This window comes from Neopelma chrysocephalum, unplaced genomic scaffold, assembly GCF_003984885.1.
Source record: "Neopelma chrysocephalum unplaced genomic scaffold, ASM398488v2 Primary Assembly neopelma1_60, whole genome shotgun sequence".
Lineage (NCBI taxonomy): Eukaryota > Metazoa > Chordata > Aves > Passeriformes > Pipridae > Neopelma > Neopelma chrysocephalum.
In genome coordinates, this window is record NW_020897715.1 from 12,793,673 (window position 1) to 12,818,781 (window position 25,109).

A 25,109-nucleotide genomic window follows, 5' to 3' on the forward strand; every position below is an offset into this window, starting at 1 on the left:
CCTCCTGAGAGATAAGCCAGGACGGCCGAAGGAATGTGTGTGTGTGGTGGTAATTCTCTTCAGTTAATTTAGTCTCCTAAAATAAGACATTTAATCTGAGTGCATCCCTGGAATTGTTCAAGGCCAGGCTGGATGTGGCTTTGAGCAACCTGGCCTAGTGGAAGGTGTCCCTGCCCATGGTAGGGGGATTGAAACTAGAGGATCTTTAAGGTCCCTTTGAACCCAAACCATTCTGATTCTGTGAGTCTATTATTTTTAACCTAACCTTAGAGCTAACGAATAGAGAGTGATTTTGAGAGGTCCATTCATTGCAAGCATTTCCAAGACTACCGCAGGTTAGATACCCATTAGAAGGACACAGTTCAGTGAGGTAAGTCCCACCAGTCACATAGCTTGCACTGACAATGTGCTCAGGATGTCCATGGCAGGGTCCTCACCAGTTCAGCATAGTCCCCTAGAATTCCAGTAGAGTGGGCAAAGCCAGGTCTGGTATTATTAGTGCACTCAGGCAGACAATGCATTTTCTGAAGAAGTAAAAGGGGCTTCCAGTAGGGAGGAAGATGTTGGACCCATCTAGAAAACTGAAGAAGGCATATGACATCTCCATCACTATCCCAGCATCAACTTTTGTGTTAATAAAAATATCCAGTGGGGATGTATTCAGTTATACTAATGTCTTTCCACACTAAAAGTATAGTCAGTTTGAGCATTTTATATGCAGAATGACTAATTGGAATGAGCTGTGCAATTTTCAGCTTAAACCAGCTTCTTTATGCTCAACATCCGCCCAACATCTAATGACACAGTTTATATTTTCATTGAGGATTCAGCATCCGGGCGAAACAGAGAAAGCTTTATGAGTCTTCACTCTAAGTCAATTAGAATTTAAATGTAGGTCAAATGCTAGGGAGAAGAATGGGACCTGCAGCAATTCAGATCTCAGATGTTCATGTACTCTAGAGACAGAAGAATCATTTGCACACTTATTCCATCTTCCAGAGCTAGGGGCACTCGGAAAGGCAGGTTTGTTCTCTGCTGCATATATAATAGTGTTTTGGCCAACTAGTCTTTAAAGTTTCTGGAAAACTACTCTTCTACCTTTGCCCTTGGGAGGCTATTTCACAGCTGAATACATCCCATTCCTGATCTGCCCTTGATAGTCCTAGCTATGACCTCCACAGAGAAGTACACAACTTCTTTAAATACTTGGTGAGTCTGACAGTTGTTTGAGGGTGGTTTTGCACCTAGATCCAATCCAGCACACCCCAGGACTGGTCTGGAAAACATCAGGAGCAACTTCTGTGAAGTCAGTGAAATTGCACTGATATAAACCAGCTGTCAAACACTACATGAACACAAGCATGCACACACGTATGTCTGTCATCCACTACCAGAAGTATCATCTCAGATCTAAACTACTTTCTTTTTGCTCCCTTCTCCACTTTCTCGCTGCTCATTAAAACACCTCTCTCCCACCTACAACGGTGAAGAGTCAGCAGGCTGCCCAGGCAGCATTTGCTAATGGGAACTGACAGCCTGCCACCATTTTCTGAAGGCTTACTTTTTTGATACCTGCCTGTCTTCCAGCCTGACTAATTCTATGGAAGACTTTTATCACAGGGAGATTGACCTCAGGCAGGAGACATTTTGTGTCACTGTGAACAAGTGAAATGAAGACACGATGGGGATGGTGAGAACTCACTAGCAGCAAAAGCGAAGGAGAAGAAAACTGATGTATGACAAGAATACCTGCTTTGCCGTGGCAGACAACTCAGTGATTGGTCTGCTAATGAACAAACTCACTGAAGAACCTGAACTGTGGCATACTTTGAGACCCTATAAGAGGCAACACTAATTGATGATAAACTAAAATACCGGTCAAATTATGAGAAGCATTTTCCCACTGATTTACAACAGTCTGGATCCAATTAGAGAGTTCCTCTGCCAGCTAGTGCCTCATGAGGTTCATAGGCTGCCTCACAGAGGCTTACACAGGGACACAGTTTGGAATACCTCTGTACTTGGGTTTTGGCACAGCAATTTTTAATACATTTTACTGCAGAGATGTGGAAGCAAAAAAAAAAGTTAAAATGTTCACAGCATGGATACCCATTCATACTTAGAGAAAGTAAACAATGCTGTTAATGTATTTCCGTGCTGAGGTGCCATGTCCCACAGGAGCTTTAGTCTGGAGGACTCCCTATTCTCTCTTTATTTCCCAAGCCCAACATCCCTGGCTGAACAATGTTCTGCAAGATATACTTCAGTCTCCTCTCCAACTGAAAGGCACATCCTTCTCAAGAATCACAGTTTCTTCCCATTCCAGGTTTCTGAGGCTGCCATGAAAAGAAAAAGCTATTCATCCAAAAAAACCTACATTCCTCCTTTCTCTGCATGGTGTCAAGTGTGCCCCAGATAGATCTTTCAAAAAAATCAGGTCACTCTGCTGTTAGCTCAATAGGACTGGGTTGGAATGCTCCTGAGAAGGTATGACTGTACACCTCCTAAGAGCTCAGGACAGCTCTTCCCACCAGTGGTCTCAGCTTACTCTTCCAGAACAGGCCAATGGCTGAATATACCAGATCAAGGAGGAACAGAAACTACAAAAGACCTGGGGAGTATAGCATCGAAGACAATTTTCTATTTCATATGTTCCCTTCATGTCAGACACTGTAAATGCATTTTGCCTGAGTCCCCTCTAGATCCTTAAGAAGTTTTCCTGCAAGTAATCCCTACATATAGTCAAGCCACTGCCTGTTGTGGGGAGCTCCAGATCAAAAATTTCAATGAGAACTGGTATAAGCCTTTTATCTCCCCTGACATCTCTGCTATTGCCACTTCACCCCCACCTGAATATGTCTTCATTGTACTTAACCCTTCTGTTCTGAGATCCTCCTTTACAACCATTATTCCACTTTGGTCTATCAGCTGGATTTACTTCATTCCTGAGGAGACATGTTGTCTCTTAGGTGGGCTTCTGGCAGATGTATACAAGAAATTTAGCCTTACAGATTCTTTTCCTCAGGTCAGGTGACACAATCAGTAGTCTCAGTTTGCCCTCAGTAACTGCTAATGAGTTTGCAACCCCTTATCAAGATTATGTGTTCACTATTTCATTAGGGCCAGCAGACACATAGCAACATATATGGTGCACCAAAGGTGGGATTTGCTTCCCTAAAGATGGGCTGTAACAATCTTTGAGGAGTCCAACTGCTCTGTAGCAGCCATGAATAAGGAATAACCAAGTGATTGGGTAGAGCTGCAAAGTCGCAATTCAAATTCATACAATGCTGAGGGAGGCCTGTCTCTGGGACAGTGGTTTAAGCTCATCTTGAGATATGGGAATTAGGGTTAGCATAGAAGAGAAATTGCAATTTTTGTATATTACCCAACACTGTTCACTCATCCCTGCAATCATCCAACATGCCCTAATTGCTTCAGTATGTCCCTGCAAAACAGAAACTGAGAATGACTTGGTAAGACACAAAGACACAGATTTAAGATGTACAAAGAAGCAGTCGTCCGATAATGATGACCAGCTGTCACAGGCAGCAAAAACCTCCTGGCAGTTGGCACCGGTGAATTTTCAAATACCCGCTGGTTGCTGCTACCCCATTAATCGTGGGCACTTTGCCCAGTCTACATTCCTGAACAGCTTTTTTCTTCTCTTCCCCCTCTCCCTTCCTCACAGACTTCTAACATAGTTAATAAAAAATTTATCAGGGCAATGAAATAAACACCAATTTGATTTGATCTGGGAGCCAAAGAGAGGAGAGTTTCTGCTGTTCAGGTGCAGACTCAAGAGTTTCTGCAATTGCTGTGAGAAACGTGCCCACAAACCCAATAGGACTGGATAAATGGAGATGATGTTTTTTGGTTTTTTTAAAGGAGTGGAAAGGGCTGGGAGACCAGTCAGCAGTGTGCTCTTGAACCCCAGGAGAAAGAAGGTAACACTTCATAGGGAAATCCATAGGGAGTAATGGACTTTGCAGCACCAGAGATGGAAACAAGCATGGCAGCACCCAGCACTGGTATGCAACAGGCATTGCAGCTCCCTGGAACTACATGTACAAGTGAATAAATATCTGGAGTTTCTTTTGTAAATCTTATATCATTCTACCCCCAGGGAGAAGAAAGAAGATACTAAAAAACACTTGGGTCTAACACTAGTGATATCTCAAAGGAGTTCAAGGACTAGAGAAACGGGGCAGCATGAAATCCAGAAGAAAAATGAAGTACCCTGGAATAATTTGGGCTAGAATAGCATTACTCATCTTGTGAAAAATATAGCCTGTGCCTCAGGCTATGCTGGGCTGGTGGCAGGAAGTGCAGAAATCTTTTCAGGGGAGTCCCTTACCCTCTGGCACTGTGGGAAACAGCAGGCAAGAGTATCGAATCAAGGAGATAGCAACCTTCTACTGGGAGAGCTTGTATGAATTTATGTCAGGCTTAAAGCACGAGATTTGGAGGGGAATGTAGCTGCCCATTGCAAGGACAAGTAAATATGTCAGGGATTATAACTGAAAGCATTATCCAATGAAGAACAGATTATAGACTAAAACATAAGGTATTGTTATACTATTTAATATCACACAATCCAAGCTATGGCAAGAGGAAGAGTCAACACCTGTCAATGCAACTGAGGACACAGTATTAGATTGTGGGTAATGCCAGAGTCTCCAGAACTAGTCTTCTACACAGTTTCATCTTTCCTGCATAAGCATGCAGGGTGGATTCATGTCACCAACTTTCAGGCATCAAGAAGTTTGTTGTGTAAATCTAAGTTAGTCATTCTCATCCCTCTTGTAGTCCAAAGTAACAGGGACTTCTGGAGGATGATCCATCACATTATCTCAAGGCAGACAGCAGAAAGAGTAAGATGCCAACTTCTCACAACAGACTACAGATGAGGGCCAGATGACTAGTTTAGATTTGTGCTACTAACACTCAGATGTCTAAGATTAAATGTGATGAATCTCACCTGCAGTATACCACTTCTATTGGCATGACTTTATGTCCATACAGACAAGAGATGCCACACAGTAAGAGAGTCACACTTAAAAGACTCAATGACAGAGATGTGTATCTCTGGACTCGGATTTTAGTCCTGTCTCTGATAGGACCCCTGGGTAATTTATTTAGCAGCACCATGTACACAACCTGGATTTGTTAAAATGAGGTGAACCTTCTATGACCTTGAATGGCAATGTCTATACTGCTGAAGTGGTTTGTTCTCTTTTGCTCCAGAGAGCAAACCACAGTCTCTTGGTTTTGCTCCAGTCCTTTGGACAACCATGAGACCACTCCCAGGTTCTTTCCTGGAATGAACTAGTGCATCCCCTCTCAGAGGAGGAGCAGGCACAGCTGATATGGACAGCATGCTCTAGACATGCAAATAATGCCAAGTTTGGCTTCCTCAACCAGTGAAAGTCCTCCAACAACAACTCCACAGGCCCTGGGCTTTCAAATTCCTCCATACCTTCTTGTGCCATGTAACACACACTCTTGGCATCGGGTTATAAAAGCACCAGTTTGCCAGACTGTACCCCAGCCCTCGCATAATTTCAGGCAATTTTAATCAGAAAACATAACAAATCAAGCAATCAAAAAACAAGTATGTCTCAGGGCCACAAGGTCACCACAGTGAGCATGGAGAAGACCAGCCCTCCCCACCAGTGCCCAATGTAGCGTGGACATGATCTATCCATGCCAGAAGGTAGTACCATCGAGTGGCAGGAACATGAGCTTATCTATGCCATCTGGCCTGGAGTCCAGGCCTTTCCCTGATACTATCCACAGAAAGTGTATAGGCAAAACCAAGGCGTCAACCTGAATTTCCAAGGTGGTCCACAGATTTTGCACAGCTATAAATATTCTCCTGGAATACAAGCATCCCACGAATTATGTGAAACATATTCACAATAGTTAAAAACACAGTAGAAGCAGTCATTGACACTCTGTTAACACTCCCTTCAAACAGATTCATGAGTGGTGGTCTCCCTATGAACTCTGGTTCTTAACCTCATTCCCACAGGTCAACAAGTGGATTAATCTCTCAGGTAAAATCATGAATTGGGAGCTCTATGCATTCATAATCCCTAAAATCATAGCTGGATTTGTATAGTCAAGGTCATAAGGCTTCTACCTTGCACAGTCTGTTCTGTAGCTATTTGGGGAGATTTATCATACTTCTTCTCAAAGAATTTTAATTTTTTTTTTTTGCATTCAAAACAGGAACATACCCAAAAGTCACATTCCCATCAGTTTAACAAGGGGACAATCATTTTGAAGAGACTCTCCAGACTACAGCTGCTGCCATGGCACCTGCGTGAGGGCCATGTGGAATTGAGGTTTAGGATCTTGCTTCTTGGCTTCTCTCCCTGCAAAAGGCTCCTTACTCAGTGTGTTTTTCTTTGCCTGTCTACATTTAACATTTTGATGGATATACTTGCTGCATATCAAAGCTGAGAGATGAACTTCTGAGCTAACAAAACATGAGTAGATGTCCCACTCACCCACTAACTCAGAGTACAGTTTACAGTACTTTAGCCCTAACACAGATTTTTTTCTGGTTGCATAGTTCTGGTCTCCTTACAGAGAATTTTCTCAGAGCATCCAGCAGGCAGCTCACGACCACCCTCCCAGGCAGAGTGCTACTAACCTCTCTTATGCCCAAGCCAACTACGGGCAGATGCCCCAGGCCCACCACATCACCCACAGCCTGTGCAGAGCTGAGTATCCATATGCCCAGACGCTGTGAAAACAAACTCACTGGTCTTGCAGCCTGAGCATCTCACAAGCTGAGGGCACCTAAAGGTGAGATGCCATTACGTTAAAATCATTGCACCATGACAGTCCTTTCACCACACATTCAAAGGCAGTGTCTCCTTACCTTATTAAAGGCAAAAGGCTTTTCTTATACTACTGATAGAGAAGACTCAGAAAGGAATAAAGAAGATAATAGGCTGCCAGAGGCCCAATTTACGCACCCCAAAATTAATGAGTCATTCCAATTAAATTATTTGCCCTAAATTAAAACTTATCACCAAAATCCATTTCTCATTTTGTTAAAGAGGACCTCCCTAGTTATCAATTTTTTTTTCTCCACAGATTTTTTTTTTTAAGGTAACCTTCACGGAATGGGGAAAAAAAATGTAGCTGTAGTCTTCTTTTCTGTTTAAGGAGCACCAAAAGTTTTATTTTTTGAGAACCATTCCTCATTCTTATAGGTCCACACAATAAGTTAAGACATTCGTAGAAGATTTTATGAAAGACTTGGGAAGCACAAGATCATGCCATCAAATAGACAACGTAGGGAAATCTGATACATGAAGAAGGAGGGAATTTTAACAGTAGTGTTCCTCAAGCCTCAGAAGCCTCTGTCTTTTGATATCAGAACTGAGAAATCTTACAAATCCCATTTGGGGATCTCCAAAGGCCCTTTCAGGAAAAGGCAGGCAGGCAAATGATGGCACTCCCAATGCATCTTGTAGAAAAAATGTGATCTTTTGATTTTATTCTCAGACTTTCACACACCACTACAACTTCTCAAGCAGGGCTTAGTTTCTGCTACCACAGGTCTGCCCACTGACAACCTGAGCTGTGACATGCAGAGACCCAGCACTGCCAGCAAGAGCAGCCACATGCTCATGCTCCCTCTGACTGTCAACGCCAATCTTTGTTTCCTCCCCAGGAACAACCTTCTTCCTGTTTTCTGTTGGAGAGTAACACTTTTTAACCTGATATTTGTTTTCTCAAAGACATTTTCAAAAACTGTGGTTGGGTTTTGAGAAAGTGCTCACTGTCTGAATACTCTGTAAATGGAAGCCATATGTCTAAGTATCTGTTTCTTTTTTGTCTATTTTGTTGTGTGCACATTTGGCAAGTTATTTTTTCCCCTTAACTATCACGTCTCAGGCTTTATTAAATGGAACTGCTATTCTGTTATTTTGTGGATTTTTTTTTCCCAAGCAACCAACTCCTGACATTTTAGCAGCTATACAGCAAATGTGATATTAAGTAATTATTTTCTCAGAATGTTTCTTCACTTTCTGGTGAATAAGGAGCTGCTACTGGGGTAGCAATTCCAATGTTTATACAGATAAAAAGAAGAGTTGCAGCTCTGAAGAAGCCATCAAAATCCAAACCCTGAAAACCTATTACCTAATACGATTTATCATTCGTTGTTTTTGTGGAAAGCAGCTGGAGCCTTATCCTACAAGGCATAGCACGCATATACACCAAAAAGAAAGACTATGCGTCCGTTCAGGAGTGATTAGGGTCAGCAACTGCAGAGAAATAAATGGTAAGAGCACACAGTTACTGTGTGTCAGCTGGAGTCAGGTTCCACCAAGCAGACACAAGGATGTGGTAGGAAGGCACAGCACAGAGACCATGCCTACCTGCTTCTCCCCCCTCTTAAAATCCTTGAGCCACTTCTAAAAGGAGAGTCTCCTTGTTCCCCTTCCCTGAAATGCTAATTTCTTTCTTTCTTTCTGTAATTAATTCATATTAAAGAGTAAAGTTGAAAGCTTTTAAGACAGGAAAGAAATGTGCTTCTTTCTATAAGTCTTGATGTTATTTTTGAACTGCTGGCTCAATTTAGGTTTATTTTACAATCTGTTTCTAGCCAATTCCAATTTCAGATGAAATCTTGGCTCCGGTGAAGCAAAATTCCCTTTAACTTTAGTGGAATCAAGATTTTGATCCAGGTTCTCATCCACTAACAAACAGTTACAATGAGTGTAGATAGCAACACAGCAGCCAAAACCAAAGAGCATGAGCTGGTGGACCCCAGGAATCTGGAACTTCATCCCATATGGAGTTCTGAGCGTGGCAGATTTGCAGTATTGACTCCACTGGCACCGATGAAATAAAGTAAACAGAAAAAAGAACACACTGTTCCACAAACACTGGAATTTGCAAAGTCTGTTTTACCACAGCTACATGTCCTAGGTCCTGATGCTTCATACCTCAGAAAACCTTCAGAGTTCTTGACCAGTTTTAGGCAAGGTGGCACCCCACCAGCTGGCACGTGCGTGGCTCCAAACCAACCTGCAACCACACAGCCTTTTACACATCCCATTGGTAAGGGATGCAGAAGACAGGAGTCCACTGGGAGAATTTTAGGGGCTCTTGTTGGGGCAAGGTCACAGCAGGTACGAGGGGTGCTGGAGTAAGCTGAGCAGAGGACTGCCAAGCAGAAAGGCAAGCAAACAGCATAACCATATAAATAAACCCATACACACGTCTTGTTTCCTCAGGAAGCCAAAGCCTCCAGGGTTTGGACATAATAAAAGCTCAACTAAGCAAACCACAAATCTGGCTAATCTCAACCTGGCAGTATTTCTTTCAACTGAAAGGAAGAAAATAAAATGGACAGTAAAGCTATGGAAAAGGTTGAGCTGAGACAGAGAAATGTGGAGCATGATTAACCTTAGCTTACATCCACATTGCAAGTAAAGAGACAAGCTGGTCCTTAAGTCTAATAGAGACTAGCTATGTATCTTTTCTCATTATTTTGTGTTAGAAATCCAAAGCTTCAGGTGAGAACTTTTTGGGAATTTTTAAAAAACAGATTTTTGCTCATTTTCAAGCTACTAAGCAGTTACAGGCCTGCTATGTAAAATGAGTAAGATATTTATTCCTGATTATACTAATACTTTTTTTCTACAAAGAGATCTCAAGAGGATGTGGCAAAAAAAATTATTCACTCACTACTGACAAGACACAGGTCGTGATGGAGGAAACAGGGAATGGCAATCTATATAGGACTTCGGATGTCTAAGAGGACATATCCTCTTGTGGACAAATTGGTTCAAATTTCAAGGCTTGCAACAAGTCAAGGCAACTCTATTGTGCTACCACATCTTTTTTCCAGCAGTGGGAGCAGGAATACAGTTGGCTTTAAAATTGATGGTTATTTGCACTCTCTCAAGGAGTAGTGGACTTGGTCGTGGGACTAAGTTCTTGCTGTGTTTGGAGCTGAGAAAAAAAAATTGTCCCAGCTCCCCTGTTTTACAGTCTGGGCTAAGACTTGGGACTGTAGACTGAGACCTTTAGACTGAGAAATAACAAGGCACAATCTTTCAAAGGACTGGTCTGAATCTAGAATCAGCTGATCTGACAAAATCACACAAAGTCAGCTGATAAGCTCTGAAGAGACCACTCAAGCTAAGCTGATTTATATTACTAAGGACTTGGATTATCATACCAAGATCCTTCCTCCCAGCCACATGAAAGAATTCCATATATTTTGTGCTATACTTCTTTCTCCAAAATGAGTAAGCATTTTTTGAAGTATTCTGTTTTTGTCTTCTGCTTGCACCTGCAAAGCAAGCACCGAAATATTTCCAGAAAAAACTCCTGATTTATGCACTAGGAAGTGCTAAGATCCAACCAATATAACGAGCCAAAGCCGGTGATGCATAGTAACATTCCAGGCATGCCTGGAGATAGGAAAACAGAAGTTAAGAGCATCAGGACACTATGGGGAAGCAATAAAAATACTAGATAGGGAGTGGAAGGAAGTTCCTTGATAACCTATGAAACACCAGGTGCATTTTCCTGCAATTTATGAGTTTGCCAAAACAAACCACACGGAAAACCTAGAAAAATTGCCACCATTACTACTGAGTGCCTCACATTCTGGAATTATTTTGCTGGTCAGAAATTAAGGTCCATGGTAACAGCAAAAGGGGTGCAGCAAGATCTAACATCCTTCAGTTCACCAAGATTATTCCCTGTTCTCTCAGCTTATTTTCCCCATCAAACTGATCTGCTGTCACTTCCTTCCAAGCATACTGGACTTGTCTCTTCCAGTCCCTGTAGTAACCCGAATTTATCTCCTCCCTCCAACCTTTTTTTTTCCTCCTCCCCCACCATTCCCACTAAAATGATCTTTTTTTTCCTACTTCCCAGAAAATTCATATTCCCATGTCACCTCATTATTGTTTGCAACAGCATGCCAAATATGCTGTCATTTTCCCATTGGGGCTATGTCCTCAAAAAGACAAAGTGGCCTGTGCTTGTTCTTACCTACTGCATACTCCCTGGAATGAAAAACACTACAGTGTCAGTGCTCAGAAAGATCCCTACGAGTTCTGGGCTCTGCACCCACAAAGTGGGGATGTCAAAATCTCTCAGAGAACAGCATCTGACTCTGACATCCTTACTGTCTAGCTAGCAAAGGAAAAATCTCTTCAAACCACTCTGCTTCCAGTGCTGGCCGAAGAGGTGGGAAGGCCAGGCATGCCAAGGTGGGCTCCCACCACAGATCTGCTAAGATCAAGACCAGCCTGGCTCCAGTCTCCCAGCAACCCCCTGCAAGTCCTGACAGCCACCAATGACATATGCTGGCAGGGAATAAACTCCAGTGAAGATTGACTGAAAGAGGTGTGGAAAGGCTAAGAGGATTCATGGCACCAAATGCACTGCTCACCCTGAGCTTCCTGCTACAGCCAGGGGAGGGACGATCCCATTTCCATTGGTCAATTCATCTGATGAATTTTGGATGGCTACTTAAGGATGAACTGGGCTATGCCTGAGAAGAGTCTTGCCTCCTCACTAATGACAAAGGGAGTCCAAGATAAACCACTGCAATGGTTACATCTACATTTGGTCGGAAGACCCCCCTCTCTGGCTCATTGGCTCAGGACCCAGGCTGGTGACCAGCAGAAGTTACCACCACTTCAGGCTCCTAGAATACACACTCATGTGCCTGCCTTCCATTCTGATCAGAAACCTTTCCTACAGCCTCTATGTCTAAAGCATCATCTTTCCCCATTGCTGTCCTCAGAAATGAAGGCAAGGTCTGGGCGGATCATAGAATCACAGAATTGTTTAGGTCGGAAAAGCTCTCTAAGATCACTGAGTCCAATCTTTAATCCAGCACTGCCAAGTCCACCACTAAGCCATGTGCCTAAAAGCCACATTTACACATCTTTCGAATATCTCCAGGGATGGTGGACAACACCCTCCCTCCTCAGCCCCAGCCCCAGCTCTTACCAAGGGGCTCACTGGCAGAGCAGTTCACACACTGGGGAAGCCAGACTGGTTCAGCTGCCTTTCTGGGTAAAGGATCTCTCTCTGCTGTGCTGTACCAGTCACCAGCACAAAGTCCTTTAATTTCAGGAGAGTGGACTGAGAGGAGGCACAGCTAATCTACTCATAGTTGTTAATAATTTTTCTATGGTTAAATCCCAGCAGCAACAAATACATCCTTATACCACTTTGTAACAATGACTAGTGAGTCTGAATCTTTGCAAGCAAGGAGCTCTACAAAGGCAATTCATAATGGAGAAAGGCTACATTCTGTGCTTTTTATCACATATTAATGCCTATCAGTTAGAAAGAAAATTGTAGGATTTGGCCTTAGCTGCTATGCATTTGACTTCAGGTTTGTGATTAAGACAGGACAGTAAATAAGCATTCCTCTTTGTGAACATTTGCTGCTGACATTTTCTAAATTTGTTTTTGTTTTGCAAAAATGACAAAGGCTTTTAATTTTTTTTTTTTCATGAAATAAACATTAAACCAAGGGAGAGCCCACATGTTTGAACAGCCAATAACTGAGAATCACAAGAAATGTTAGTGAGTCTGCAGGAGTCCCAGCTCTGAGCAAAAATGTGAACATGAGTTCTTCATACCTCAACTGACTGCTCTATTTTTTAGATAGGCTGTGGCAATGCTATACCTTTTTGTCTTCCCAAATTTGACTAGAAAAAGTACCTCAGACCTTTAAAACCTTCCTGATTAAATTAAAACTTAAAAGTCATAAACAGTGGAATGTTTTTGTTTCATTGAAAAGTTCCCAAACACCTCCACTCACAATGATGCTTAGCTGTAAAGGCTCTGGACAGCAAATACAGCAACCATCTGCTTCCTCCTAATAGAGTTATTCCTTTAGATTGACTTGGACAGGCCTATGTCTTCATTGCAGAACTTTTAAACCCTATGCATGCTAAAATCTCTGTGCCCTTGTGTCTGTGAGCCTGATGAGATAACTAAGGACTATAGAGATTTCTCTATTGATATTTAATGCCTGAGAAGGGCATGAGGATATTGCCCTAAAAGAACAAGAAGCCAAGGTAATGCTGGGAAAGTGGCAGTCACTGTGTCCCTGTTACGACTCAATTCTCCTGGAACAAGTCACTCAACATACTGGAACAAATGATTAAACATCCCATTTATAAGCACCGAGAGGATAATAACAGAGTGAAAGAAAAAATAAGCAATGTACTTTTGGCAAGCACATATCATGCTACCCCAGCCTCATTTCCCCTTTTTTTTGTAGGATATCTGGCATAGCAGATAATGCAGGAGCAGTATGTGTGATTATGAGATATATCTTGACTTCAGAAGACCTGACAGTCTTCAACAAGCTACAAGAATATGGCGGATGTTAAATCACCATCAGGATGCTTCAAAGAGCTGCAATCAACAGATCGTTATCCACCAGGGATGGAGGTTTTTGTGGGCTCCTACCACAGTCTGCTTTTGTGTCCTGATCTCTTGAATACTTTAATTAACACCTTCATGAAGGAACAGAAAGAAGTCACCTGACTTTTGTCGATGACACCAAGTTGGGGGCAGTTGCAAGTGCTTTGGAGACCAGGATCATAAGTAAATTGAAGAAGCGGTCTCCATGGAGAAACCAACCAGATGGCATCCAGCAACAGCGAGCACAAAGCACTGTGCTCAGGAAGGGGGAAAAACAATTAATGTTCAAATACAGAAGTGGAGAATGAGATGCAGACTGTGCTGCAGACCAGTAAGAGAGGGTTAGAAAGCTGCAGAGAGACTAAGTGAAAGTAATGAGGCACTCATAAAAAAAAAGGTAAATCTCATTCATTCTGGGGTTAGGTAAGTGAAGTGTGATATGGAAAACATGGCTGGTATTTGTATCTGCATGACTGAATCCTGAACTGGAACTCCCTTCTTGGGTTTGGACAGTAAATTTAAGAAAACATGTAGACAAATCAAACAGTAGTGAAATATGTATGACACAAAGATTGGAAAATAGGACCTGTGAGAAACAGTGAGCCTGTTAAGCTGGACTAGAGGCATCTGAGACACAGGAATTAATGGCTTTCAGGCAGATAAAAGGTAGTCTGAGGAAGAGGAGGAGAAATAACCACGACATATCTTGGAAGGACCAGAAATAATTGGCAGCAAAATCAATTTGAATCATACATTACTAAATGCTTTTCAAATGCAAGGAGAGTGAATAATGGACATGCACCAGCTATGCAGGCACAGGGTGTCTTCAAAAAATACATGTTAGGGGCAACCACTGTGGAGCTGGTCTTGTCTCACTGCATAGGGAGGGACCAGACCATCTTTTGCAGGTCCTTCCAAATGTTTGCTCTTCTGATCAGACACCAACAGAAATATCTGGGGTAGGAAACAGAAAGATTTGCTAGTGGCCATTACACTCCAATTGAAACAGCACAAAATGCTTTGAGTGAGGTGGTGGTTCAGAGCATTCTCTTCACGTATGCATTCCAGTGCAGAGAGTGCAGCACCAGCATCTGGTAAAAACTGAGCTGGGCAGACACAGCTCGTTCCAGTCCAATCCACCTTGCAAGCAATGCTGCCCACCTGGGTCAGAAAGACAGAAGAGATGGCCACAGTTGTACTGATGAATCTTTTGGCAGTGAATGCCTACTTCTACCAGCAGAGTTGGCTTTATGTTTGAAAAGGAGGAAAGACCTATGAAGAAAACTTTTTCTACTTTTAGCTGTCCATGAAGTTCCGATTTTTTTTTCTTAAGTGTTGTTTAATTATGTCCTTTTAGAGGTCTGCAATACGCCCCAGTTGAGAAGGATACTATCAGTGATATAAACACTTAAGAGAGGAAGGGAGCAGACTGAGTAGGCTTTTATATAGAGACTGGTGCTGGCTGACAAAACAGAAGTGGCTCTTCCCTTGGAAATACTGAAGGGCACAGGCACACACATTAGAGAGGTGATGTCCCTCTTTCTGAGATATACTTCTGCATCTCTGGCCAGCAGAGGTTACCAAGCAGAGCTCACCCTGGAGAAAGCTGATTTTCTCAAGAAAGGAAAGGACCTGCTCCTAGAAGGCAACTCCATTAGACTGCAGTGACCTAAATGCAGTGTATCCTATTTCAGCTGGACATGGAGTGGTCTCCAGTTATAAGGGCTCCAACAGCCCTCTAGTATCGGCCTACTCATTTCTTAGTCTCTGGTACAGCTATCCCAATTGTTTCTAGGGGTAATAGAGGCTGGGTTTCCACAGGGGATAGATAGATGAGATAGTTGAACCAGGGGAGATAAAGGACTTGTCTTTAGGATACAGTGCAGAGGGGATCAGAAAAATCCATGACAGTGCTGAGTGAGCAGAAGGGGAAGCCTGGGCATGGCCCTAAGACAGCCAATTGTTTCCAGGGTATGAGCAACTATCACTGCAGTATCTTTCACTGGCTAATCCAGGCATCAACTGCATGCACAAAGCAAGCAAGGTGTCTCTGACCCTGGCTTGTTTCTGTTTTCCTGGGCTTGTTTGAAGGGAATCACTGACCAACATTCCAGAAATTCTCTTCACAGATTACCAGGCAAATCAGTTGACCACCCTGTCATTTAATGTTTCCGGAGCCGTATTTTCCTTTTTTTATTATTTTTACATTTGGGATGCCCAGAGCTTTATATAGCCTACATTTTGAAATTTATGAACACAAAATCACAAGAAGTAAATAAACTACATTAAATAAATAACAAGCTTAGCATGACTCAATATCCAAACTCCTTTAATTTGTACTAGCAGCAGACTATTTTTCAGGCAGACAACCTGCAAGTCTGAGAAAAATAGCAATCAATATGACTATATGATACTCAGAGACAAAAGGGATTATTTTCTAACGTATATATTTTTTCTACTAAATTAGTTTTATTAGTTAAGATTATTTTTAAAACATGGTTTAACATGAGACTAACTCTTCCAATTTGTAAAGGATTTTTTATTTATATTTTGCTTGAGTTTTTTTCAGATGAAATTTAGTTTTAGAAAAATTAAAGCTATGAATTTCACCTAATTACAGGATTGCAGCAAGCACGATGTCACAACGGGTCTTTGGCTAAATCTCTGGCAGGTATTAGAACATGATTTCCCACAGATACCTTGTTTACAGGCATCCAGAGTTTAGGTGTGTCAAAACTTAAATTTTCTCATTCTCAGAAAGGTGGCAGTAGTTCAGAGTCGGGTACCTATATATTTAGGTGAAAGCTAAGCTAGAGAACTCAATTTTGCTGCTTAGGCCCATACCTAATAGGCACAAATAAAATTAATAATACATGTGCATGGCTCTAAAATTCATTTATCCCTATATTTTTCTTGACAGGTAAATGGAAATTGTGTGCTGCGAGATTTTACCAGCAATAAACCACCTCCAGACGGTTAGCTATGCACTGCTACAGCGAGCAGTGAGGCAGGGTACAGCTCCAGGGCTGCTCAGTGCATTTCACACCAGGCACACTCCAGCGGTTTGCCACGTAGTACCAGCAAGAGGAGAAGTCCCTTTGTGCGTGCATTTATATCCAGAGCAATTAAAAAACTTGCTGAGAGGAATAAAATCTACAGCCTTATGGGTTACTAGACAAATCAGGAGAAATAACAAATCCCAGCCTGAAAGATAATGTAGAAATCGAACATATCTGTAATATGTATCAAATGCATTTATACATACCCATCACCTAAGCTGGTCTATAAATATTTTAGATAAATGGGCAGATAGACACAACGGCATGAAGATCAAAAGAAAAACAAAAGAAAACTGAATAAACTCACTTGTTTGGTATTCTGGTCAGGACAGGATGGAACAAGTAAACTCACTAATGCCCTTAACCAGTAATTGGTGAACCCTTTAATGTGTTTACTGTCTGTTGTACCATAAATGCAGGCAGACAGATAGGACAGTGCTGGTTTGCCAAGTTTCCAGTTCCCTACAACCCACACAGGAGGAGGGCAGCTAAAAAAGGAGAGGGCAACATAAGGTACATGGCAGCTATCTCAGGTACCAGGTTTCACACATGCTTAGTGACAGCACACCCTGCAAACCAATGACCCAACACAGAAAAACACCCAGGAAAATTAATTCCCCAGCCTTGCAAAGAGTTGACAATGGAAGGCCAAAAAACACAGCACAGTAGCTTGTTGACACAAGAAAAAAGAAAGGAAACCTGAGGAGGAAGGAGGAGGCAAAGAAACCAAAGGGTTGTCTGGGAAGAGATGAAGCAAGCACAATGTTCTGACAAGTGTCATTATGAACAAATGCTTTCGCCTCAGTGCCAAAACAACCTGAGCAAGGAGCCAGGTTTGCATTATACTAGAATATGTCTTGGCATCACTGGTGTCCCCTGCTCTGTCACCACTTTTAAAAGGACAAACTGACAGCAGAGTAAAGCCATGCTGTGCTGCAGTGGAAGGGGACAGTCCTGCTGGCTCCTGTTGTAAACATAAGGGATACACAGGCTGGAGTTTCTCTAAGAAAGATACAGATCCCCCCACTCACTGTTTATTTTGCTCTTTGCTCTCTTAACAGGTATGTTGCTTACCTTGCACGATCAAGTAAACCTGGGCAGTCTTGGGGTGATGCTGTGTTTGCACTGAACACGTATAGGACCCCTCATCATAGACATCCACTTTCTGGATCCGCAGGCTGTATTCCAGGGGGTTTCTCTTCTCCAGCTCTACTCGAGGGTCCAGGGACCACTTGTCCTCTCCAGCAAAAATGATGCCAGAACGGTTTAACCAGGCCACCTTGGAGCTTCTGTCTTCTACATAACACCTGCAGAGGATGAGAAAGGTGAGGGGGAGATCAACAACCCTCTCCTTCATCTCCTTTTTTTCCCTCCCCTTTACTACTTTGCTTAGAAATTTCATAGCACATTCCTGCCTTGTCAGTGAACCACAGCATCTTCTCATCATTGCTGTCCCATGGACATGTATTTCACAATGATTTTTTAAGGTTAATGAAACCATGGGATTTGAGGTGGCCATGTCTCCTGTTCTCTCTTCTTTACACCTGCACCAAAAGTTACTTTGGAAGGCCAAAAGAGATCCTGATCACCAAATCCCTTCTAACCCTGACAGTGGGAAAGGTCAGAAGTACATACTTCTTCCTGTGCTTTTCCCTCACCTTCAAAAGTTGAGTATACAAGATAGTTACACTCCCAGACTTCTTCCAGCCTGGAGGGCAAAGGTTCAGGGCTCTAGCTTTGTCAGATCAGGGCACAGCTCCTCTATCCCTCAAATTCAGCAGCACAGGGGGAGAGAATTATAGCATATCTCCTTTCTACATCCCTCTGACCAAAAATAGCTTTGTGGAAAGAGGGATTCACTGCTCAAACTTTATGCTTCTAACACATACACACACACACACACCCACCCCCTTCCCTGCTGATGCACATCTGCCTGCTTGTGCAGGCAAGTGCAGATCTCAGGCTGAAAAGAAGAGGCTGCAGGGTGTCACTGCCATCCCTATGAGACACGCAGCATGTCCTGTGAAGATCTCAGGTGGACAGGAGAGGAGGAATGACAGCTAGGGGTGGCAAGCAGAGGAGCAGCAGGAGGAGCAGCAACTGCCATGGCCCCAACTGCCAACCATCACAAAGCAGAGGACTGACTAACCCTGTTGCATCTGCATGAGAAGTATTTTGTTTCTTGACAAAGCAGACAAGGTGCTGAGAAAACAAATACAGTTTTGGCAAAGGCACCTGCTCTGCATCACTTCCCACCACCAGGAGACTTGCACAGAAGAGATCAGGAGATGCCAATGACAAGGCACGTCCTGCTCACTCTCAGCTGTGTCTTATTCAAGAGGACCAGGGCTGAAGAAGACACAGAGACATAACTCCTCTTTCATCCTGGCAGCTGTACCCACCAGGGTGGGCCCCAGAATGATTGAGAGGGTTTGCCCTGCAGCAGCTCACACCACATTTGCTTTGTGGATAAATGGGGAAGCTCAGTCTCCAGACGTGTTGCTCCTTCACCTCTCAAAGCTCTGCCCACAGTGTCACAGCATCCAAATAAGCCAGCACCTCTCCCCACCACTGTTACAAAATCACAGAATGGGTAAGGTTGGAAAGGACCACAGTGAGGTCATCTGGTCAAACTTCCCTTCTCAAGCAGAGTCTTCTAGATCACATTGCACAGGATTGTGTCCTATTCACTGTTCATGCATGTGTTGTATTTAAAAGAGAAAAGAGAGAGGATAAGGATTATTGCTTCAAGATAAGACAAATATTGGACAGTAGGCTTTCATACAGCCTTTTAGCATGGGTCAGACATTTTCCAAGTTCCTCTATTTGAATGCATTTCATTCACGCTGTGCTGCAGCTGCCATCCCTTGTGATGTGACCCTACCATTATGGCCGGCACCTCTCACCCACTCCCTTTTGGCATGCCCATGGATGCTGTCCAAGTTGTTCTGGGGTTACTTGTGGGCAGGAGGGAAGCCAAGCTGTGTGGGCATCGACGAGAGGCTCACCACACTGCTGGCCAAGCTGTAAGCAGCTCTGTCTGATCCAACAAACATTTGCTTTAGAGAGCAGCCCAACAGATCCTGTCCCTTACTACCGCCATCCAGCCAAGGGTGGGGAGAGGGTTTGGCCCTCAGGCCAGAGCCCACCCTCCCAGCCAGGCAGGCACTTGCCCCTGGGGTGAGCTCTCAGGTGTGATCTCAGTTGTTTTAAAAAAGCTGCTCTTTGTCATATAGAAAGAGGCAGGGGAATCCATGGGCAGCCACTTACATGTAGAAAACAGTAGTACTACAGTGGGCCATGACTCCAGTTGCACTGGCTGTCCCAGGCTGTAATCAGCATTGACAGGAGGTGAAAGCAAGGACCCATGGAGGGCAGTGTGCCCCAGGTCTGGGAGCAGCAGCCCTGTAGGAACATCCAGACTGCCTCCAGAGCTGGCTGTCTAAGGGTCACGAGCCCTTTTGCACATGCGTTTCTGCGTAGAGTCGTAACAGCACCAAGAATCAGGAGTTAGGTCTTTTGGTGGTGAAAAGCTAAGCAGTTTAACAGCTGAAGTCAGTGGGAGCTGAAGGTTCTCAGTCACTTCTGAAAATCCTCCAGAACACCTGTATGTGCTGTTGGGCTCCAGCAGATCCAGGGCACTGCACCAGCCCCGCCAGGCTGCTTTCCAAACCTATAGCGCAGCCCTCCATGGCTCTGTCCTGCACCTACTCATTATAAAACTCTCTTTGGAGGCAGCAAAGATGCCCCTGTGATATGCCTCATGTCAGTAACAGCTCAGTGCCATGGTTAGAGCAAAGCCTTGTCCTCTCGCTTCTGAGGGTATGCTCACCTGGGGACCCCCCCTCCTCTCTGTCAAAGAGAAAACATGTAATTACCTGTCCTACACCCATCAAGGTCAGCCCTAGACAGTGGTCAATAGCTATAGTCAGAAAACCTTGCAAATGCCCCTGAAATAAGTTAGCAGGTGCTACCAAAATAAAGAAAGGAGGGAAGGGCAGAAAGAAAGGAGGAAAATGGGAAACATAAGTGAAGTGGATTTGAGCTCTCTGTTCACTATACCTGTTCCTCTCAAACTGTCAGGGAAAATCAATGTACAAATGTGAAAATTCCCAGTCCTGACATGCTCTGAACATGCATCTACAGGGATGATGCATCTCAGTACGTCTGTCTGCACACACGCACCTTCTTAGTCTGCCAGAGATGCCACCCAGCTGTATGGATCACGCTTTAATAAGGATTTATGGTGATGATTTTCACAGTGTAATAAGTGCTAATTCAATACTAATAGAATATTAAATGGCATGTTAACTGACATTTTAACTGCAAAGCAATAGGAGCATGGCATCAGCAAGATATCAAATGACTCTTATCGTTCACTAATAATCAATAATCAAGTTCACAGAGACAGTCAAACGCTTCTCATTAGGCTTATTGAAAGCATTACCATCAGCATCAGTGAAAGCTAATAAACCATTTGTGATCCATTAATTTTGCTTGTCCTTACAGTTTCAGGTTTAATTTCTTGACATCTCTGAGGTGGCTAACAAGAGGACCAGTGAGTGGTGATGGTCATGTAGGGACCTGGGAACTATTGATATTGCACCAATTCAAACCACAGACACTAAAGGATAAAAAACCTTGCTGCCATGCCCCATTAGCCCTCCTTGCCCCATCATAAACAAACATAGCCAAGTACGACACCTGAGGTTTTTCAGCGACAGCACCATTTTTAGCTGCTACAGACACATTTCTAGTTCTCACACAGTGGCTACCAACTGCATAACAACCAGCCAGGAGAGGATGGTTGGAAACTGGACACGGAGAAAGGAAGCCAGGTCATCCTCGCACTCTTCCCTCAGCCTCAGTTTCCTCACATGCAAATGCAGACAGCAGGGCTGAGCCATGCCACAGGAGGGAGAGGAGGGGGTGATGCTTTTGTTGCAGGGGAATGCTTTTGGACCTTCAGTAGGAACCATTGCCTTGAATGGGATGGAGGGCTGCCCACTAGCATTCCTGGTCCCTGGATATCAGAATGGGACAGGACCTCTGGCAGGGGGATGGGCAGGAACCAGGAGTAGGCCCTGCTGCTGGTCCTCACTTCTCCCACGTCTGCCAGTCTAATGCACAGCTCTGGGCCAAAGCAGTACTCCTGCAAACCTGCCTTCGTAGGCTCCAAAGAAAACTCCATCTGGATAGAGAAGATGTCTTTTTTTTTTCCCGTCTTGGAAGTATTATATTACATTACATTACGCCTATTGATAGGTGGGAAAACGAGCAAAGAAAAGGAGGGTGAGGCTCAGGCATCCACATCTCCTCTCCTGCCGAACACCAAGGTTGGAGGTTTCACCACCTGTTCCGTTTCACTCGGGTCTCGGTGCTTGAATCCCAGCCCCCGTGACTGCTGCTCCTCCTCCCGCCGAGGCACCACTGCTCAGTGCATTGATTTCCCAGCATGTTGCTGTAACACTCATCGCAGTTTATGTTGTGCCTGTCACTCCAGCAGCTCTCGGCCCTAAGCTTTCCGCCCTCTCTTTCCTCCGGCAAACAGACGGGCACGCTGCTGAGAGGCGGCATTTAGTTGGAAAGCCCTTGCATGGGTTCCCCAGGCTGGCTGCACTATTGCCAGGATGGGTGCTGCAAGGGGTGAGGAGAAGGAGGAGGAACATACATGAGAACTGGGGTCTCAGCAACATTTTTCCCATTATGCCTCAGAGAGAACAGAACAGCAGCTATGGCCCTAGCCTATGGAGATGGAGTGGGGGTATTTCATTTCCTTGTGAAGGAGTGGATGATATTTAGAGCCTATAGTGATGAAGAGGCAGGAAGGAAGACCTTTAGGACCTGGTGAAGCTGCTGTTTAAATTATTACTGTAACATGATGGGAGTTTTACAGCATTATCAATGATGTCTTGATCCTGGGATAATTGTCTGGGGTTTTTTAATTGTTGCTGTAACTCTAAATAAACTTTTTTTTTTTAACAGCAGACCCAATCCCACAGTTCTTTGCCAGAGCCCACTAGTTAGAAGAGGCAAGCTTCTAGGATTAATGAAATATGGTGTGCTGCAGCAAGCCACAGCTCTTACCTCATTTGGGGGAAAAAAAAAAATAGTGGGTTTAGAGACTGTGTTTTCTGCCCTCTTTCTCAAAAGCATGTTGTGGTGACAGCTCTGTGCCATAATTCCCACACTCTTCTTTAATCATCTTTTCTCCATTAACCCTTTGATCATCTCTTCTGTAAGACAAACTCTGTGCAGCAGGCCCAAACTCAGCAGTCTGCTGCACACACAATTAAGCACCCACCCCATTGCACTCACTGAGGGACATGACCCCCTTCTGCCAGAGGATGTCACAACCCACCCTGCATCAGATATCCTGCCTTCACCTCAGCTCTGTGATGAGTCTGCTCTAATCTTCTCACTTCACACACACTCACAGGATCCAGCTAACAACTTCCCCCACTGCCCTCTACCCCCGGCAGCAAAATGGCAGGAGGGAAAAGAGAGGGGGATCAAACAAGGCTCGTTCGGCACAAAGCAAGTCAGCTCCCGGCTGCCAGCTCTGAACGTGCAAGACAAATTCTCCGTTGTGTTGCAAAGTATGATCCTGGAAAGCTAATGCGATGGTTAAACACAGCACTGCTCCCAGCCCTGTGAGGAAAGCTCAAGAGCAAATCACGCTCCTGCTGTTTCGTCTTGTCTCCTCGAGCAATTCAGTCCTTCCCTGCCTGGCAAGCAAGGATTGGAGCACAGCCATGGTCAGCCAAGGGGGCAGCAAAGGTGCAGCCTATGGCCCAGCAGGGATGTGGGAGTAAGAGCTAAGGACAGACCACAGGCGTGTGAGCCCTGACTCTCCCAGGCAGGGTGCTCAGGGAAGAGTCCAGCCAGGCCCTGCAACGCCACTGTAGTGCCGGACCCTGCCAGCATCTCAAGAGCAACGCAGCGCTGCTGCTGCAGCAGCCAGCTCTGTCCCTGGCTTGCAGTCCCCACCAGAGGAGTACACTGGCAGAGCACAAAGGAACACAGAGTAGAGTGGAGCGGTGTAAGAGCTGTTGTCCCTGGGTGGTTCCCACTGCTCCAGATCAGGCTCTCCTCAGCTGGACATGCTACAAACAATACCTACAGCTGAACATATCTTCATTTCTGCAAAGGCAAGAGCCCATTAAGTGGATGGCAGTGGGTGACCCCATCAACCAAACATCTGAAACTTCCTTTCAGCCAAGCACCAAAAGCCTCATTTTGCTGAATTTGAATGCACATGGGCATCAAGTGTTGTTCAGAATTCTCCTTCCCACCACCACTGCTCCTCTCTTTCCCTAGCCTGGTACAGCTGCTACTCCTCTTCTTACGTGCCATGACACACAGCAGGGTCACTGTTTGAGGCAAAAGCTGTTCCACAGCAGGATGGATTCCCAAAATGTGACATAAATAGCTCCTGAGTCACCACTGCCAGCATGATAACACAGGCCCTCAGAGGGATTTAGAAAACTACTGCTTAAACCTAGTCCTGCACTGGAAAACTGGCAGGAGGGGGAAATGCTGCATCTGTTCAGCCCACGCTTTCTTTCAGCTTATTATTATGTGACCTTGGTCGTCACACCTGTCTGCAGCTCCCTGGGTATCTCAGCACTCAGGTGACAATTTTTGGCCACTCACCTATTGGGAGGGTGCATGGCTGATAGGATGCCTGCACTTCTGTTCATCCTCTAGTAAATTACCACTTTGGAAGCATGAGGCTAGGACAGGCTCACCAGGTCACGAAGCCCCAGCCTCTGCAGGCACAGCCAGCTGTACTTTATCATCTTTTTTAGAGATGTACTTCATTCCTACTTTATCCTAGTGTGTTTGATGGGGGGTATCCTCCCCGTGCTTTGTAGGTCAGGGTGCTCAAAGTCTGTCTGCTCTGCTGATTAAAATCTTTTTTTCTAACTCTAAGTCTAGATTTATTCATGCCTGGCTTATATCCATTCCCTCTCATGCCAACACCATCCTTTAGCTTAAATAGGTCTTCTCTCTCCCAGGTGTTTATCTTCCAGTGTGTTCACAGAGAGCAATCATATTCCCTCTCAGCCTTCGTTCTGCTGGACTCAACAAGCCAAATTCTCCTGGTTTCCTCTTGTATGATAAACTCTCCATTGCCCTAAACAGCCCAGTAGCCCTTCTCAGCACCTGCTCCAGTCTGAATTCCTCTTTCGTGACCAGAATGTGTACCCATTTTTTTAGATGAGGAGTCTACATGTACAGTGCCTTGTACAGAAATGTTCCTGTCTCATTGTGTCTCCCATCAACTCTTTTTAATGAAAGCAAAAAGAATTGCAACCAGCAAAGATGAGTATCAGTGCAGAACTGCTCATGTGCTGTAAGCATCCTCGTCTCTCAGTCCATGTGATACGGATGGAAAATGAAACCCAAGGGAATTCACAAAAAATATGCCAGCTTAAAAAGACAGCTAGCTGCACGGGCTCTCACTAGCAGACACACAGCTGGTCTCACATGGGCTTTCTTTCTGTTAAAATGACTATTTAAGAATATAGGTTCCTGTTTGTGTAGGAAAAAACAAAACAAAATAAAACAAAAAACAACAGAAATCAAGCCCAAAATTACAGTGAT

The 25,109-nt window shown here is 44.1% G+C and overlaps 1 protein-coding gene across 6 annotated transcripts in view; it reads right to left on the reverse strand.

Moving 5' to 3' along the window:
- Positions 1-25,109, reverse strand: part of LSAMP (limbic system associated membrane protein) — a 1,005,382-nt gene that overhangs the window by 147,940 nt on the left and 832,333 nt on the right. For all 6 annotated transcript variants that reach the window (XM_027681180.1, XM_027681182.1, XM_027681178.1 and 3 more), the window contains one exon: positions 17,574-17,806. In XM_027681180.1, coding sequence (XP_027536981.1) covers positions 17,574-17,806 — 233 coding nt within the window. The remainder of the gene's footprint in view (positions 1-17,573; positions 17,807-25,109) is intronic.